Source organism: Carcharodon carcharias, chromosome 26, assembly GCF_017639515.1.
Source record: "Carcharodon carcharias isolate sCarCar2 chromosome 26, sCarCar2.pri, whole genome shotgun sequence".
NCBI lineage: Eukaryota > Metazoa > Chordata > Chondrichthyes > Lamniformes > Lamnidae > Carcharodon > Carcharodon carcharias.
Genome location: NC_054492.1, coordinates 42,553,706 through 42,573,822, shown reverse-complemented (window position 1 = coordinate 42,573,822; position 20,117 = coordinate 42,553,706). Strand labels below are relative to the sequence as shown.

At 43.1% G+C, this 20,117-nt stretch overlaps 1 protein-coding gene across 11 annotated transcripts in view; it reads left to right on the top strand.

Moving 5' to 3' along the window:
- Positions 1 to 20,117, top strand: part of atp8b4 (ATPase phospholipid transporting 8B4) — a 291,004-nt gene that overhangs the window by 203,244 nt on the left and 67,643 nt on the right. For all 11 annotated transcript variants that reach the window (XM_041175215.1, XM_041175219.1, XM_041175217.1 and 8 more), the window contains 5 exons: positions 8,441 to 8,599; positions 9,170 to 9,258; positions 10,592 to 10,788; positions 15,441 to 15,649; positions 18,085 to 18,128. In XM_041175215.1, coding sequence (XP_041031149.1) covers positions 8,441 to 8,599; positions 9,170 to 9,258; positions 10,592 to 10,788; positions 15,441 to 15,649; positions 18,085 to 18,128 — 698 coding nt within the window. The remainder of the gene's footprint in view (positions 1 to 8,440; positions 8,600 to 9,169; positions 9,259 to 10,591; positions 10,789 to 15,440; positions 15,650 to 18,084; positions 18,129 to 20,117) is intronic.

The following is a 20,117-nucleotide window of genomic DNA, read 5'->3' as shown; positions in this document are numbered from 1 at the left end:
ACAGTCCTGGCGTGTCAGGCTAGGTTTTTGTGCTCAAGTCCTGAAGTGGGACTTAACTGGAAAGACATTGTGTGTTACTGAAATTGCCCAAGTCCAAAAGCTGTTGAAAATGGGAACATAATGACAGCCCACAAGGCCCATCCTAAAATTTGCAAAATATCAAAAGCCATTCTGTGCTTCATGCCCATCATTCAAGTATTTGCATGTTTGCAGACAGACAGAATAAATGGTCTGTCTTAAATGTTTCACAAGCATGTAAAAGTGACTCATCGGTGTCAGACAAGAACAATCAGTTCACCACAAGAGGGTGTGGACAGAGCTGAGTTGGATTGTAGGCCCTAGTTCTAAATGCATTTAACCACTTACTCATTTGCGTCTCAAAAATCAGTGTTTGCAATGTCTTTGTTTGGATACAGTCCCGTTGTGGTGGAGAGTGATGACTGTGTTCCCACCCAGTTTGCAGAGGTTCCAACCAAAGGCTGTAGTTAGTTTTCTCCATTATGGGAGAGCAACAAGCATGGGGAACATTGAGCAACAATGTGGGGAAGTCTCTCATGCCACTCTCTGAAATTGTTTTAATCCCCAGTAGTCGACTTAATGTGAACATAGTGGAAGATCCACCAGTTTACCCGAACGGTATTGAGCGAGTATATAGTTTGAAATGAAACCAGAAAATGCTGAAAATATTCCGCAGCTCGTTCAGCTTCCACGGAGAGAGAAATAAAGTTAACATTTCAGGTCAGATGACCTTTCATCCTTAATGGAAAAAGTTTGAGATGAACAGTTTTTAAGCAAGCGGCAAGGGCTAGGGAAAATGGGACGGGAAGGAAAAGAACAGAAGAGAAGCTATGTTATGAGGTAGAAGGCAGGAGGGATTAAATGATAAAAGGGATGATGGTGCAAGGCAAAAAGGGTGGTAATGAGACTAGAGAAGAAACCAAATAAGGAGGTGTAAATCTAATAGAATCATAGAATGGTTACAGTACAGAAGAAGGCCATTTGGTTCATTGTGTCTGTGTCAGCTCTTCGGAAAAACAACTCAGTTCTCCCCACACCCCTGCCCTATCCCCGTAGCCTTGGAACTTTTTTTCTCTACAGGTGCTTACCCAATTCCCTTTAGAAAGCTATGATTAAATATGCCTCCCATCAGACTCTCAGGCAGTGCATCCCAGATCCTAGCCACTCGCTGTGTAAAATAAAAAGCTTTTCCTCATGCTGCCATTGGCACTTTTTGCCAATCAGCTTAAGTCAGTGTCCACTGGTTCTCAATCCTTCTGGCAATGACAACAGTGTTACTGGCATCTACTATCTGAAAAAAAATTAAGGGGTGGTTATGATCTGAAATTGTTGAACCCAGTGTTGGGTCTAGAAGGCTGGGGATATAGCAACTCATCTTTCATTAAAATTTGATCAAGCCAATAGTTTAATGGAGTCAGCACATTTCTTATTTTTCACTCATTTGCTAATTCACCATCTGGCATCAGGAAGTTTGCCAAACCTTTCGTGCATCTTGAAAAACTGTGGAGCCAGGAAAGAAATTTGATCCCGCTCTTCGAAAAAGATGAAAGCAGTCATCAACTGAAAAATAAAGCTACCAATACATTGCACTGATTTTATTTGTCAAAATTCTTTGCTTCATCTCAAAATTACCTGGGAGTTCAGTGTTAATGAGTGCACAAATGCATTGTTTGTGAAAGTAAGAGTAAAATATTGCATCAGTCATTTCAAACATCATATAAAATGCAATAATTTGTATTTAAATTAACGTTCTAGGCCTGTTAAATCAGAGCTATCTGATTATCATAGAATTATCCAGCACAGAATAAGGCATTCTGCCTAATGTGCTGGTGCTGGTGTTGACCCTTTGAAAGAGCCAAAACTATTAATCCCACTCAGCATCTCCCTGAGCCACCCCACCCAATCTTTCCTGTGCCCTACAATTGTTCTTTCTAATCGAGTATGTATCCAATTTTGAAAGTTGCTATTAAATCGGAAAGAAAAACTCGCATATATACGGCACTTTTTATGACTACCAGACATCTTGCCATTCACCCTTGACATTCAACAGCATTGCCATTGCTGAATCCCCTACTATCAACATCCTATGGGTTATCATCGACCAGGAACTGAACTGGACTAGCCTTGTAAATACTGTGGCTACAAGAGCAGGTCAGAGACTAGGAATCCTGTGGCAAGTAACTCACCTCCTGACTCCCCAAAGCCTGTCCGCCATCTACAAGGCACAAGTCAGGAGCAGGATAGAATGCTCTCCAGCTGCAGCTCCAACAACACTCACAAAGTTTGACACCATCCAGGACAAAGAAGCCCAGTTGATTGGCACCCCATCTTCAAACATTCACTTCCTCTACCACCGACGCACAGTGGCAGCAGTGTGTACCATCTACAAGATGCACTGCAGGAACTCGCCAAAGGTCCTTGAGCAGCACCTTCCAAACCCACTAACACTACCATCTAGAAGGACAAGGGCAGCAGATAGATGGGAACACCACCACCTGGAAGTTCCCCTCCAAGTCACTCACCATCCTGACTTGGAAACGTATCGCCGTTCCTTCACTGTCGCTGGGTCAAAATCCTGGACGCCCTCCCTAACAGCACTGTGGGTGTATCTACACCAAATGGACTGCAGCGGTTCAAGATGGCAGCTCACCACCACCTTCTCAAGGGCAATTGTGGGGGCGGGGAAATAAACGCTGGCCCAGCCAGCAATGCCCACATCGCATGAACAAATAAAAAAAATGTCAAAGCCAATTAAGTATTTTTTTGAGGTGTAGTCACTGTTGCAATGTGGGAAACATGGCAGTTACTTTGCATTCAGCAAACCCCCACAAACAGCAACAAGCATGGCCAAATAATCTGTTTTTGTGATGTTGATTTGAGGGATAAATATTGCCCAGGACACTAGGGTTAACTCCCCTGCCATTCTTCGGAATATTGCCATGGATCTTTTGCATCCACCTGAGCAGGCAGATGGGGCCTCAGCTAGGCCACAGTTCATTGCCCTTCCCTAATTGCCCTTGAAGGTGGTGGTGAGCTGCTTTTTTGAATTGCAGCAGTCCATGCTGTGTAGGTACACCCACAGCGCTGTTAGGGAGGGAATTCCAGGATTTTGATCCAGTGGCAGTGAAGGAACAGCGATATATTTCTAAGTCAGAGTGGCTTGGAAGGGAACTTCCAGGTGGTGGTGTTCCAATGTGTCTGCTGCCCTTGCCCTTCTAGATGATAGCGGTCATGGGTTTGGAAGGTGCTGTTAAGGAGCCTTAGTGAGTTCCTGCAGTGCATCTTGTAGATGGATACACACGGCTGCTACTGTGTTTTGGTGGTGGAGGGGGTGAATGTTTATGGAAGAGGTGCCAATTAATTGGGCTGCTTTGTCCTGGATAGTATCAAGCTTCTTGAGTGTTGTTGGAGTTGAACTCATCCAGGCAAGTGGAGAGGATTCCATCACACTCCTGACTTGTGCCTTGTATATAGTGGACAGGCCTTGCGGAGTCAGGAGGTGAGTTACTCATTGCACGATTCCTAGCCTCTGACTTGACCTGCTCTTGTAGCCACAGTATTTATATGGCTAGTCCAGTTCAGTTTCTGGTCAATGGTAACCACCAGGATGTTGTTAGTGGGGTAATGCCATTGAATGTCAAGGGACGATGGCTAGATTCTCTCTTGTTGGAGATGGTCACTGCCTGGCACTTGTGTGGCACGAATGTCACTTGCCAGCCCGAGCCTGGATATTGTCCAAGTCTTGCTGCATTTGGACATGGACTACTTCAGTCTCTGAGAAGTCCCGAGTGGTGCTGAACATTGTGCAATCATCATCAAACATCTCTGAGCTGAGATGACTGACCTCCAACAACCACAACCATCTCCCTTTGTGCTAGGTATGACTTGAACCAGCAGAGAGATTTCCCCCTGATTCCCGTTGACTGCAGTTTTGCTAGGGCTCCTTGATGCCACACTTGGTCAAATGCGACCTTGATGTCAAGGGCAGTCACTTTCACCTCACCTCAGGAGTTCAGCTCTTTTATCCATGTTTAAACCAAGGCTGTAAAGAGGTCAGGAGCTGAGTGGCCCTGACGGAACCCAAACTGAGCGTCAGTGAGCAGGTTATTTCTAAGCAAGTGCCGTTTGATAGCACTGATGATGACCCCTTCCATTACTTTGCTGATGATCGAGAGTAAACTGGTGGTGTTGTAATTGGCCAGGTTGGATTTGTCCTGCTTTTTGTGGACAGGACATACCTGGGCAATTTTCCACATAGCCAGGTAGATAACAGTGTTGTAGCTGTACTGGAACACCTTGTTTAGGAGTGCGGCAAGTTCTGGAGCACAAGTCTTCAGTACTACTATTGCCAGAATATTGTCAGGGCCCATATATCCAGTGCCTTCAGCCATTTCTTGATATCACCTGGAGTGAATTGCATTGGTTGAAGACTGGCATCTTTGATACTGGGGACCTCCAGAGGAGGCAGCACCTGGCTGAAAATTGTTGCAAAAGCTTCAGCCTTCTCTTTTCCACTGATATGCTGGGCTCCCCCATCATTGAGGATGGGGAATATTTGTGGAATCTCCACCTCCAGTGAGTTGTTTAATTGTCCACCACCATTCATTACTGGATGTGGCAGGACTGCAGAGCTTAGATCTGATCCATTGGTTGTGCAATTGCTTAGCTCTGTCTATTGTTTGCTGCTTATGCTATTTGGCAGGCAAGTAGCCCTTTGTTATAGCTTCCCCAGTTTAACACCTCATTTTTAGTTATGCTTGATGCTGCTCCTGGCATGCCCTCCTACACCCTGCACTCTTCATTGTACCAGGGTTGATCCACTGGCTTGGTGGTATTGGTAGAGTTGGGGAAATGCCAGGCCATGAGATTACAGATTGTGATTGAGTACAATTCTGCTGCGGCTGACGGCCCACAGCGCCTCATGGATGCCCAGTGTTGAGTTGCTAGATCTGTTTGAAATCTATCCCACTCAGCACAGTGGCAGTGCCACACAACACGGTAAAGGCTATCCTCAGTGTGAAGGCGGAACTTCGTCTGCACAAGAAGGACTGTACAGTGGTCACTCCTACCGATACTGTCATGGACAGATGCATCTGTAGCAGGCAGGTTGGTGAGGATGTGGTCAAGTACGTTTTTCCCTCCTGTTGGTTCCCTCACCACCTGCCGCAGACCCAGTCTAGCAGCTGTGTCCTTTAGGACTCGGCCAGCTTGACCTGTACTGGTGCTATTGAGCCACTCTTGGTGATGGACAATGAAACCCCCCACCCAGACTACATTCGGTGTCCTTGCCACCCTCAGTGCTTCCTCCAAGCGGTGTTCAACATGGAGGTATATTGATACATCAACTGAGAGGGGGATGGTATTGAATGTGCTTCAACACCCTGTGAGGCAGTGTATTCCACATCATCATGGTTCACTTTGGAAAAAATAAATTCTCCTCTTGGCTCTCCCCTCCTCGCCAACCTCAACCCCCAAACTATTTTGTGCCTTCTGATTATGTCCTTCCTGCCAATTGTATCTAATCTGTCAAAACACCAGGTAATTTGAAACCTCCATTAAATCTAAATCTATCATCTAGAGGGATAATAGTTCATCAATTCTGTGCATTCTGATGGTGGGAACTGTTGTTTTCATCAAAACCCCTGTTAAATTAAAAAAGAATTCTTCAATTAGCATGTTTCCAGATTTACATCTGTCAGTCCAATCTCATCATTATTTGAACTGCCCACCCAAGAAGAAATAGCATTAAGATCAATTTTCAAAGTAATGATTTTCAGGTACCTAGGTATCCAATGTTTATCTTGGGACCAGTATGTGAATCATTAAAATAGAGTTTAAGCACAATTTGCAACAGAGAACAGTTCCCTTCACAGCTAGTGTGGGCTTGCAGAACTAAAAGTGTGTGAAATTATTGAGCATTTCCAAGTGAAATTATTAATTCAAAAAGCTATAAAGAATAAGGTAGTGTGACAATCTATTGATGCAGTCAGGGACCTTCTTCTGATGTTAGGGCGCATAATTTGGGCAAATTAAGGGGACCTTTAATCTGCATTAGGAACTAAAGATAGTTTAAGTAAGCTATGTCTGTATTTGTGTGTTAAGAAAAGGAGTACTTGAGTTTGAGTTTCACTTGAAAAGATGCCTGCATTTTAATGAGGCTAATGATTCTTGAAGGGGAGTTAAAACAAACAAGGTTAAAAATAAAACGGTGCTCTGGCCTATCAACAGAGCTCCAGAGAGAGAGGCCCACACAGATACAAAGAACCGGAAGCAGTTTGAGTTCAGTTAGTCATTCTGCTCTAAGGTGAAAGGAGCAACTTAAATCACTCTAGCTGACATACAGCAGACTGCTGAAGAGAATAAAACTAAGAATCTTAGATGAGTTGCTCTAAAGTTAAAGTAACAGTGAATGTCAAGTGAATTCTGGATCTTAAGGGAAATATCAAGTTGTCAGGAGTCTACTGAGAAAGGGAACTACAGGGAGCAGGTCCTTAAGGAAAAGGAGAAAGGCCTAAGAAGCCCTTTAAGTTAAGTCAAAGGACAAGGACAGGAATCTGGAAAAGGTCCTGTTAAGTGAAGTTAAGAGTGAGGAGCAGAGAGAAGCTCTAAACCTAAAGAGAGAAAGCTGTAGGACACAGACTTAAAGTAAAATAGGCTTGCGAGAAGCCAGAAGATCCAAGGAAGCAGCTGAAGATCTGTAACTCTTTACTATGGGCATGTAAAACAGTGGTGTTCGGTTGGCACGGCTGAATCTGAGAGAGTATTTTTGGGAGGAAGCTTGAATGCGTGTGGCAATGGGAAGGAGGATTCTGGATCCTGGACCCTTTTGGAAGGCCTCTGAGGGAAAACATCGTTTGGGAAAAGATTCCAAAGCGAGTTCTTTGAGACTGGAGATTGGAAACCTTCATGTGAAAGATGGAATTCAGTGAGACCAATTGGCTCACGGTGTGAGAAACGTCAGGGGGTGTTGAGGGATCCATAGCATTTGTTTGGGGTGGCATCTGTCACTTGGTTTCAGAGTGTGATGTATCTGACCACAGGTTGTCTATTGGTTGACATGGACTGTGTACTTACTATGAACATTAGAGTAAAAGATAGCTTTTGTAACTTGTGTTCTCCTTATGATTATGTATATATCCATAAAGATATAGTTGTTGGTGAAGGAATGTTGTAATATAGTTAATCTTTCTTTGTTTAATAAATGTTTTATTCTTTTGTTAAATGTTCATCAGCTGACTCCTGTGACTCTATTCAGTAGCCACCCTCCACATTTCTAAACAAAAAAAATAAAAGTTAGAATCTATCAAGTCGGGTTCCTACCTGGGATCTGACTTTCCCAGTAATAACATCGCTTGGGATCACAAACCGTGCAGGTGGTTATGTTATATTTAGCCTATGAATGCATGATATTATTAGTAGAGAAATGTGAAAGAGTGTTTCATTTCACGTGATATTGATCTTGACTATAAAATTCAGCAAAAATTTCGTAATTTTTTTATTCTTTCACACATGTGGGTGTCGCTGACTAGGCCAGCATTTATTGCCCATCCCTAAGTGCTCTTGAGAAGGTGATGGTGAGCCACCTTCTTAAACTGCTGCAATTCTTGTGGTGTAGGTACACCCAAAGTGCTATTAGGAAGGGAGTTCCAGGATTTTAACCCAATGACAGTGAAGGAATAATGATTATAGGGCAGAATTTTACAGCTCTGTCACGGCGGGAGCGGGGCTGTAAAATGCGGCAAGCCATTCAAAGGTCCATTGACTTTGGCAGGACAGCAATATCCTGCCAGCGTAAAATTCCAGCCATAGTTCCAAGTCAGGATGGTGTATGGCTTGGAGTGACACTTGTAGGTGGTGGTGTTCCAATGTATCTGCTGCCGTTGTCTTTCTAGTTGGTAGGGCTCGTGGGTTTGGAAGGTGCTGTGAAGGAGTCTTGATGAGTTGCATTAGTGCATCTTGTATATAGTAGACTGCTGCAACTGTGCATCGGTGGGGAAGAGAGTGAACGTTGAAGGTGATGGATGGGGAGCAGTCAAGTGGGCTGCTTTGTCCTTGATGGTGTCAAGCTTCTTGAGTGTTGGAGCTGCACTCATCCAGGGAGCGATGTTGCTGAATCACTTTGCGTATGTCATTCAGAAAATCCCGTTAAAATCTTTTGCTGAAAATAGAAAAGAAAAATTATGTTGCGAAGAGACACAATCGCGTAACCACAGTTGGAGTGTGATTTATTTAATAAGTAAACACTCGGTTTGCGTTGGTCAAATGCTTGGCAGTATTGTTGAATTGTCAAACTAGATACGTATCAGCGAAATGTATGAAGCAAATAACATTTCCTGGTCTATTTTTGGATTTTTAAAGTACTTACTAATGTATTAAGTGGATCTCCTTGTACTGAAGCATTTACTCCTATTTGCTGTGGCAGGGGAAATCATTTGCGAGCCTCCAAATAATAAATTGGACAAATTCACAGGGACTCTATTTTGGAAGGATAAGAAATATTCACTAGATAATGAAAAGATGCTGCTTCGAGGCTGCGTACTGCGGAACACAGAATGGGGCTTTGGCCTGGTGATCTTTGCAGGTAAATCACAGATCAGTGCAGACTGAAACCTTAACAAGAATTCTGATAGTCTGATTAAAAAGAAAAATAAGCCTTGCTTTTCTGTAGCGCCTTTCACAACTTGGAGTGTCCCAAAGTGCTTTACAACCAATTAAGATCATCTTGAAGTGTAGTCACCATTGTGTAATGTAAGAAATGCAGGAGCCAATTTGTGCACAGCAAGCACCCACAAACAGTATTGTGATAATGGCTAGATAATCTGTCCTTGTGATCTTGGTTGAGGGATAAATATTGTCCAGGACACTGGGGTGAACTCCCCTGCTCTTTAAATGGAGCCAGGGGAGTCGTTTATGCAAGGACAAATGGGGCCTTGATTTAAAATGACATCCATAGGATGGCAAATCTGATAGTGGAGCACTCCCTCAGTGCTGCATTGGAGTGTCTGTCTAGATTTAATGCTCAAGTGCCTGGAGGGGGACTTGAACCTGCATCTTCTGCCTCAGATGCAAGAGTGCCACCAACTGAGCCAAGGCTGACACCTGATAATTTTTTTCAGTAATATAGATAGCAAACCTTGTCTTTATGTTCTAGGACCTGATACCAAGCTAATGCAGAACAGTGGCCGAACCAAATTCAAACGAACAAGTATAGACCGGCTGATGAATACTTTGGTCCTGTGGGTAAGTCAATTAACCTTTTAGAATGTGTTTCCTTCACCATATAGGGCCACAGAGTATCTTTTCTGTTGCATGCTATAAATATGAAGTTGAATGAATTACTCATAGTTATGTTAGCGTGCCTACTATATCCATGAATGAACTTGGATCACTAATAAAGTGACAATTCATTACTTTTTTTATTGGGAGGTGGGCATCATAGGCTAGGCCAGCATTTATTGCCCATCCCTCATTGCCCTTGAGAAGGTGGTGGTGAGCTGCCTTCTTGAACCACTGCAGTCCATGTGGTGTAGGTACACCCACAGTGCTGTTAGAAAGGGAGTTCCAGGATTTTGACCCAACAACAGTGAAGGAACAGCAATATACTTCCAAGTCATTTCATTTACAGGTGTTACAATTGCCTTGTCCAAGTAATTACTGGAGATGATGAGTAGCTCTATCATCATTGTGAAATGTGATTGAAATTGAGTCCTAAAGCATTTACTATATCCTGTATATATTCAGTGAAGCAGTTTAGGAAAATGGCATGGATAATTTTAAGAGGCAGGGAGTGGGGTGGGTTATATAAACACAAGAGAGAAAGGAATAGGTGAAACTGCTGATAGCATTGGATGAAGAGGGGTGGGAGGAGGCTCCTGTGGAGCATAAAACAGTTGGACTTGTTTCTGTGTAGTAAACTTGATGAAACTCAATGTAAATCAGTTTCATAATGGCTAATAAAACATTGGCTTTATTTAAATATAAAAGGACCATTCCTAAAATATATGATATGTTTGCTTTTTTACCTTGCCTTGCCTTCTGCTATCTTCTTAGCCAGGGAGAATGGGGCAGTCTTGGGTAGACTTGCATGCAGCACTTCTAAAGATGCTTGACTAAACTATAGTTAGGATGTAAGCAAAATACAGAAGATGCTGGAAATCTGAACTAAAAACAGAAAATTCTGGAAAATCTCAGCAGGTCTGGTAGCATCTATGGAGAGAGAAACAGATTTAACATTTAGAGTCTGTATGACTCTTCTATCGTGCTCCGCCTGCTTTACCCGCTCTTAATCAGTATGAATTCCATCACATTTCCCTTTCTCTTTAGCTCTGAAGAAGAGTCATATCGACTTGAAATGTTAATTCTGTTTCTGTCTCCACAGATGCTGCCAGACCAGCTGAAATTTTCCAGCATTTGCTGATTTTATAAGAGATAGCATGTAATCTTTTGGCGATCAGGAGTAATGCTGCCAAATTTAAAGTCCAGTGTTCTGCTGTGTAGAATGCTGCGGAATGCGATATAGTAAAGGAAATGTCATCACTTTTCTCTTCTGTGATAACAATAATTCTCTCTTCAGATCTTTGGCTTTCTAGTGTGTATGGGAATCATTTTAGGAATTGGAAATTCCATTTGGGAAAGTGAAGTCGGATTTCATTTCCACATTTACCTGCCCTGGGACGATTGGATGAAAAATGCGATTTTTTCAGGATTTCTAAGTTTCTGGTCATACATAATTATCCTGAACACCGTTGTGCCAATCTCGCTATATGTCAGGTGAGCCATTGTTTACAATGACTTGTCAATGGGGAAGATTTACTGAGGCTTTCTCTCATGCCTTAGTTTTTCATACTAAAATTTGTCATTTGCTGTTAATTCCAGGGAATATTCATGCATAATGTGATTGGACTAGATCCACAGTGGCATTCAACAATTGGATAATGCGCTGTTATATTAATTCAGAAGGGCTCCAAGGTCTAGCTAAGGTTGTGTGTAATGGCTCGACGCCTCTGATTTCTCAAGGTCCAATTACAGTGAAATTGATTAAAAGATAGTTGTGTTGTAAAAATGTGGGTGTACATCTGGAACTAAGTGTGAGAGATGCACCCCAAAACTTTTTAAGATTGGTAGGCATGCAAATTTGCTCCAACAATCAGCTGGAAGATATTTGACGGAAGAATTTTGCCTATAATTAAATAAGAAAAGTATGACACTGAGTGTGATGGATAAAAATGCGGTGCATGTTAATTATATGGCAATATATAGATGGGAATAAAGAGATATGTCAGAATAAAGACTTGCATTTATATAGCACTGTTCATGAGCACCGGACGTCTTAAAGTGCTTTACAGCCAATGAAATCCCTTTGAAGTGCTGTCATTACTGTAATGCAGGAAACGTGGTAACCAGTTTATGTACAACAAACACCCACCAACAATTGTGATAATGACCAGATAATCTGTTTTTGCAAAGTTAATTGAGGGATGAATATTGGCCAGCGGGCCGGAGATAACTGTCCTGCTGTTCTTGGATAGATGAGCATGTTTATTTAATGTGGTTACCTCTTTGATGTTGCTTCCTCGAAGTAAATAGGCATGGACCCATCCGTCACTTCCAGCATCTCAACTTACTGGCGAACACCTTTATTTCTTATACTTTTGATGTTTTTTTCAATAGTTGACTTTGAATACTGTTGTTTTAGGGTGATCTTAATTTAAATACAAAAATATTCTTCCGGATATTTACACTGTAGATAAGAAAGAATCAATGGATGTGGTGTATTTGGATTTTCAGAAAGCTTTTGATAAAGTCCCACATAAGAGGTTAGTGTTGTTAGGAAATAGAGACAGTTTAAGTAAATTATATTTGTATTTGTGTGTGTTAGGATTGAGTTTTAGCTTTAAAGATTAAGTTTGATTTGTATTTCTGTAATTTGTGTGCTAACAAAAGGGCAAGTTGAGTTTCAGCTTCACTTTAGAAGATGAAACCTGGGACAGCAGATCTAAAGCTGTTTGTATACCTGCATTTCTAATGAGTTTTACACCCCCTGAAGAGAAGTTAAAGCTAACACAGGAGTAGAAAAAGCTCTGCTCCTTCTAGTCAAAGGAAGGACAGGAACCTGGAAAAGGTCCTGTTAAGTGAAGTTAAGAGTGAGGAGCAGAGGAAGGCTCCAAGCTTCAAGCTTAAAGGAAGAAAAGCTGCAGGAATCAGATTTAAAGCAAGAGAACAGAAGGTCTATAGCTCTTTACTATTGGCATGTGAAGCAGTTGATATGGCTGAGAATTTAAGAGAGAATGTGTGGAAGAAAGCTTGAATGCATGTGGTGACCCAGGGAAGAAGAACATTGGAAGGAATGTTTGAAACCCTGGAGGTGAACCCTTGCGGAAGGAGTCTGAGTGAAAGCGTTGGTTTGGGAGAAGATTCCAAAGCGAGTACTTGGAGAGTGGAGATTGGAAACCCTCATGTAAAAGATGGAGTTCAATGAGACTGGCTGGCTCATGATGTGACAAGCGTCTTGGCAGAGCTGACGAGAGATTCATAGCATCTGTTTGGAGTGACATCTATCGCTTGGTTTCAGAGTGTGGTGTGCCTGACCCACAGGCTGTCAATTGGTTTACATGGACATTGTATTTACTGTTGACTTTAGAGTATGATTGTTTTTGTAGCTTGTGTTATCCTTACAAATCTATACTTCTGTAAAGGTGGAATTGTCCCAGATTTGCACCAAGTGTAGTAGTGGGCGACATTTTACCCACCAGCTGCAATGGTGGGTTTTCATGCCTTATCGTACCAAACCTGCTGTATTAATTATACATTCCTGGGAAACACACCTTTTCCATGCCGGGCGGACTCTAATTCACCCACCACGCCATCACTTCGCCTCATCAAATCGGCTACTATATTTAAAGACCAGCCACTTGTACACATCTCAGTGCTTCCAGCCTACAACTACTGCAGGGAAGATGTCCATGAAAGGCAAAATGACTGCAGCCCCCAGGTTTAGTGACGCCTCATTGGAATGCCTTTTCGATGCCGTGGAGGCCCTCTGTGATGTCCTTTACCCCTGCTCTCTGCAGGATGGGCAGCAGCATGACCGACCAGGCTTGGAAGGTAGTGGTAGTGCTGATCAGTGCCAATGCTGCACAGAAGAGGTTGACCATCCAATGCAGATAGAGAATGATGATTTCATCCGTGCTGCCAGGGTAAGGCAACCATCTCATCACTCTAAACTCACACACTCACAAACCCATCACACATTCACTGACATCCCACTCACTGCCAGCTCAAGGGACATCACCACCCATTTTCGCACACATACCCTCACATCTCCATCTGGCCTCATCTCCTCTGAAGACTGCCTCCATCGCCCTCGCCATCTTGAGGCCATTTGCACAGATCAACATGTGCCCCCACACACGCCCTGGGATACCCTCCTTCCCCAGTACAGCCCTCACCCTGCAGCCTCTTCCCTTGCCTGAGGCCACTTTCTCCCACTTCCCCAAGCAAACCCTAGCCCCGCAGCCATTGAAAATCCACCCCCGCCTTAGGGCTGGTCTGGTGGGTAGAGACCTGCCCATGAGCCCCCCTAAAAGTGATGTGGTGCTTTCTATGCAGCCTGGCGCTGATGACTGCGAGCGCCGACCGAAACAAAGTAGGCAAACAAACCTTGAAGTCCCAAGTGAAGTACAGCCTGCCAGATGCACTTCGTTTTAGTGCTGTTGTAAAACACATTGGTGTGTTTTCCCGTCGATGTGGGTGGTTGGTCCAGCGGGAAGTGTGATTTGGCAGGCAGGCCTAGTAATGATATGCTGATGTATTGCAATGAGGTTCCTGATGTCCAATAGCGGAGCCACCATCGGTGGGCTGAGCGGACAATTGCGAACTGGTTTCACACTGTCGTAAAACCAATCAGGCCATATTGTCTGCTCACACCACCGAACGCACCCAACGCTGGGGGACTTGGAAAATCCTGACCATAGTTGTCAGTGAAGGAGCATTGTAATATAGTTCATTTTTTCCTGTTTAATAAATGTTTTATTCTTTTGCTAAAAGTTCAGCTGACTCCTGTGACTCTGTTCAGTAGCCGTTCCCCATGTATCTAAGCAAAAAATAAAAATTAGGATCTGTCAAACCGGGTTCCAGGCTTGTCCAGTAGTAACATCAGCTGGGCTTATAACTGTGTGTAAAATTAAAGGACATGGGATTGGGGTAATATGTTGCTGTGCATTGAGAATTGGTTAGCAAATAGAAAACAGAGAGTAGGAATAAACTGGTCTTTTTTGGGGTGGCAGATGGTGGCTAGCGGGGTACAGTAGGGATCAGTGCTTGGGCCCCAGCTATTCACAATATATACCAATGATTTAGATGAGGGAATCAAATGTAATATTTCCAAGTTTGCTAATGACATGGAGCTTGGTGGGAATGTGAGCAGTGAAGAGGGTGTTAAGAGGCTTCAAGGCGATTTAGACAGGTTGAATGAGTGGGCCAATACATGACAGATGCAATATAATGTGGATAAGTGTGAAATTATCCACTACGATAGGAAAAACAGAATGGCAGAGTATTATTTAAATGGTGATAAATTGGGAAATGTTGATGTACAAAAGGACCTGGGTGTCCTTGCATACCAATCACTAAAAGCAAGCATGCAGGTGCAACAAACAGTTAAGAAGGCAAATGGTATGTTGGCCTTCATTGTGAGAGGATTTGAGTACAGGAACAAGGATGTCTTACTGCAGCTGTACAGGGCCTTGGTGAGATCACACCTGGAGTATTATGTGCAGTTTTGGTCTCCTTACTGCAGGAAAGATATACTTGCCATAGAGGGAGTGCAGTGAAGGTTCACCAGACTGATTCCTGGGATGGCAGGATTGTCATTTGAGGAGAGATTGGGCCAACTAGGCCTGTATTCACTGGAGTTTAGAAGATGAGAGGGGATCTCATTGAAACGTATAAAACCCTGACAGGGATGGACAGACCGGATGCAGGGATGACATTTCCTCTGGCTGGGGGAATCTAGAACAAGGGGTCACAGTCTCAGGATATGGGGTAGACCATTTCAGACTGAGATGAGGAGAAATTTCTTCACTTAGAGGGTGGCGAACCTATGGAATTCTCGACCACAGAAGGCTGTGGAGGCCAGGTTACTGAATATATTTAAGAAGGAAATAGAATTCTGGACTCTAAAGATGTCAAGGGGTATGGGGAGAGAGCGGATGTACGGTGTTGAGATAGAGGATCAGCCATGATTGTATTGAATAGCGGAGCAGGCTTAAAGGGCTGACTGACCTACTCCTGCTTCTATTTTCTATATTCTATTGTCCTGTTTTGATGTTTCAGTTTGGTGTTCAACTGTCCCCTGTTGCAATTTTTTTATTATTTTCTTCTTTTGTGATCTCAATTTCCTTTTGCCTTTGCATCCATTTAAGTGTTGAAGTCATTCGGCTTGGACACAGCTACTTCATAAACTGGGACCGGAAGATGTATTATGCCAACAAAAACACATCTGCTGAGGCACGAACCACAACACTCAATGAAGAGCTGGGGCAAATAGAATACATATTTTCTGACAAAACAGGAACACTGACGCAGAATATAATGATTTTCAACAAATGCTCAATCAATGGAAAAGCCTACGGTAAGCTTCTGTGCGGTTTTTAAATAATTTGCACTTTAACCTTACAATTGCATTTAAAAGCAGTAGCAATATTGTTAAGAGATTCTACCTTCTCTCACCAAGCAACCATAATGTCCCAACCATTTCCTTAATGTTGTTGAAAAAGCATTGATTTATTATCAATGGAGCCACCGAGTCATGCTGCCCCTTCCCTGCTGGTCGCCTTTCCTGTGATATCACTGATGTGAATTGCAGAAGGAGCTCCCAAAATGACTGAACGGGGCAACAATGCGGACCTCAGGTGAGACCTTAACTGATGCAGAGACATGAGACTCCAGAAAATGATGTTTTAGGCGGTGCAGGGTGTTGCCAAGATGCGCCTCATTGAAATGCTGACACTTGAAGCATAGAAGTGCTCTGTTTACTCCCTTTCGATATTTAAGTCCATCGTTAATGATAAAAGTATCATCAAACAATGCTATTTGCTTTGTTATTTTAAAGATTTTTCTCAGTTTACATTGTGTACTGATATCAAACAGGCAGACATAATCTGCTCTATTATACAATATATGCTTATGAGGGGCAATTGTTCAACACACTAATTTTTTATCTTCATGTGTGAGGGAATGCCGCATAGGTTGTCCAACTGTGAAGGGTGTAGCCTCGCGTAGCCAGATCCTGCCTTTACCCAGCATTTATGTGGGCACGCTCCCAGTATGGATTACTGTAGAGTAACCTTCCTGGCCAATGGATGCTGTTGCTATTTCAGATCATTTATGTAGGCACACTCCCAGTATGGATTACTGTAGAGTAACCTTCCTGGCCAATGGATGCTGTTGCTATTTCAGATCATTTATGTAGGCACACTCCCAGTATGGATTACTGTAGAGTAACCTTCCTGGCCAATGGATGCTGTTGCTATTTCAGATCATTTATGTAGGCACACTCCCAGTATGGATTACTGTAGAGTAACCTTCCTGGCCAATGGATGCTGTTGCTATTTCAGATCATTTATGTAGGCACACTCCCAGTATGGATTACTGTAGAGTAACCTTCCTGGCCAATGGATGCTGTTGCTATTTCAGATCATTTATGTAGGCACACTCCCAGTATGGATTACTGTAGAGTAACCTTCCTGGCCAATGGATGCTGTTGCTATTTCAGATCAGCGAAATCAGCCCAGGCTGATGATTGAACCTTGATCCCTCCTGGCCTGTATAGCTCGGAGACAGATACTCAACCTTCAAGCCTTCTGGGGGTTCATGCTAATTATGATGGCATTTGATGGTAAATTTTCAAATAATTATTCCTGTACTTTACTGGTAGGGGTCATCTTGCAATATGCACAGTCAAGGTGAAATATCAGTGGTTCAGGTCATGCAGTTATTTGGGCATTTGCACCTTTAATAGGTCCTTGGTAACAAAGCTGTGATATTAGATATAGTCAGCTGTGGGAACAAAGATGGTTTTCACTGTCAGTCAGGCCTCTCAATTAAAATTTTGCCCCTACAGGTTAGTAGCTATAATAAATAGAACAGCCTTAATCCCAAATGTATCTTGATTAAGAACAAGCCATAGAGTTAGCATGAAGCTTTACCTAGTGTCTCTAAATCTGGCTGGAATATTAAAATGCCCTCCAAACTGTCATTAGATTTTCTTTCACTAACAGTTAAACAAAATTCAATGTAGAATTATTTTTAAAACTTGAATAAAATGGTTGATGGTGATGTAATCTGGATAATGAGCAGATTGGGTATCTTTTCCTCATGAGGATTGCAATTTCCTGATGGAACTATGCGACCACACGACAAATGATGTACCATCCTCGATACAATGCTGTAAAATTTTCAGCAGCTGATCCTGTTACCAAACCGGCCCTGGAAAAACTCCCTGGCGGCAGGAACGTATCAGGGAGCTGTCGTGAAGCAGCTTCCCCTTCCCCAGCAACCCCACCTTGCCTTCAACCCCCACTCCTACCGTGCTGGTCACTTGGCATGGGCCTTTCCCGCCGATCGTTAAGTCATGACAGCGTCGAGATGTGGCCCTTAAGTGTGCATTATTTGCCCACTTAAGGGTGTCACTTGGTCCACTGGCAGGCAGGCCTCCTAGTGCCATGCATGCTGCTGGTAATATTGTGGTGCAGGAGCAGGGGAGTGTGTGGTGGCAGGGCCACCTGCTGGATTTTATGTGCCCCCATCCACCTTCGAACTCACTGGCGAGGATATGTAAAATCTAACCTGTGTGTGTGTGTGCATGTATAAAGACATTGTTGCCAATGTGAGGCTAACTCTCCATGCCTGTTTCTCCATTCCTCACCTCTACAGGTCTTTAGAACGTTAGTATTCCTATTCAGTTAACCCCCTGGTATTGCATATTATCATCCAAAGAAATACAGGTTTTTTTTTCTCTAAACAATGAGTGGAAACTCTAATGTTTTTTTTTCAATTCTTTTCTAGGAGATGTTTATGATGAGCTGGGACATAAAACTGAAATATCTGAGGTAGGAGCACTATAAAGAAAATACTTAAACTTAATGCCATGGTGATTAGAATTTTCCAGATGTTTGTAAACTGAGAGATGCAACAATGTCATTGTGCTGAAAAATAATTTGTACATGTCCAACTTTTGTTCAAACTGCGATCTGCCCCCTCATACCCACATTCATTCACACTAGGCCTCAACTTAAAAACTCTGCATGGGCCAGCACCTCAGTCCTAAAATTTCATCCCTGTGTCAAGCTGAGGTATTCTCCTGGAGTTTAGACTCATCCTGATCCAATATGCCATACTGACCCCGAGGATCTAGCTTTATAGTTTACCTTGTTACACTTATTGGAATAAGTAGTACAACATTTATTAGCGTAGATGTATATTCCCTGTATTGATCATTATACAGACACTTGGATGTTGCAAGCTGATTCCATTCTGTCCATGTGTCAACTTCATCCCACATCAGGACCTCAGATTTTAATATTGACACTTTTGTATTAGTTCATATCTGCCCCTGTTTGAGACTAGGATATGCTTCTATAACTTCCATGCTCATTAGTGTATGCATTTGTGGCTGCCACTAATATAACCATCACTTCCATCACCTCTTTCTTTATCTTGGACCTTCCGGTTTTGTCTCTTCCCCTTCCTACCACCCAGCTTTTCTTTCTTGCCTCTTGGATACTTTGCCTCTACTGACAGAGTCATCACAGCACAGGACGAAGCCATTTGGCCCATCGAGTCCATGCAGGCTTTCTGTGGAGCAATGCTGTCCGTCCCATTCTCCATCTCTGTCACTGTAGCCCTGCAAGTTTATATCCCTCAAGTGCCCATCCGATTTCCTATTGAAATCTCTAATTGGTTCTGCTTTCACCCCCCTCGTAGGCAGTGAGTTCCAGGAATTACCGCATGCTACTTGATAGCCAACAGGCCCTCAACTTTAAGTTGTAAGATTCAGAGATCTTGCCCTATTGCCATAAAGCCAGAGGGCTGCTCAGTGTGGAAAACATAAGATTAATAACCATATCCCATATATCCCACCTCCGCAATGCCAGTGTCATCAAAAAATATCAGATCTACATGAATGGCCATAGACTAAAGCATGATCCCAACCCAACATAATGGGGAGTGACTTTAAATAGACCTTATCCTTCCAAGAACATCTGAAGGAAACAGCAGCAAAGGTCAAAACCAGAAACAATTTACTAAACAGACTTACTGGATCCACTTGGGGCGCTACTGCCACAATGCTCCGAGCCTCAGCACTACCCAATCATACTCCACAGCAGATTGCTGTACACTTGCCTGGCAGAGGTCATCACACACACATTCTGTGGACACTTAATTGAACACAGCAATGTGCATCATAACTGGATCCCTCCACTCAACACCCCTTCCCTGGCTTCCTGTCCTTGCAAGCATTACTCCCCTGCACATTGGCCACAAGCTGGTTGAAGTTATCTGTGCTGCATCTTACTTGCCACTCCATGATGACCTGTTCAATCCATCACTGCCCACCTTCCATCTTGGTGCCCCTTAATGGTGTACCTTTCCTGAAAAAGATCTGCCAGCAGACATCCTTGGATCAAGGAATGAGAAACTTGGGAACTCATTAATAAGTTTCTTGTGATAAACCCTGTCTGTCGAATGGCAGGCTTTGAACTTGCAAGAGTGGTCCTTGCGAAGCAGGTTCAGGGCAGGCTAAAGGCCCCTGTGCACCCAACCTCCACCTCTGGAGCCTCAACACAAACCCTTTATGCGCAGTGGGAGACATAAAAAATGCTTCACATTACCAAGGAGTGTCTCCTCTACAGACTCAGTGGCGGACTACTCAACAAATGAGTCTATCGCTTGGCTTCGGAGATTTTCATTTGCTAAATAATAAATAACCACATGCTGTGTCAAAGTGTTCTTCCTCTCATCCCCTTGCCTCTCTTGCCCAAGACCTTAAAATCTGTGTCATATTGTTCCAGTACCATCAACTAATGGAACAGCTTGTC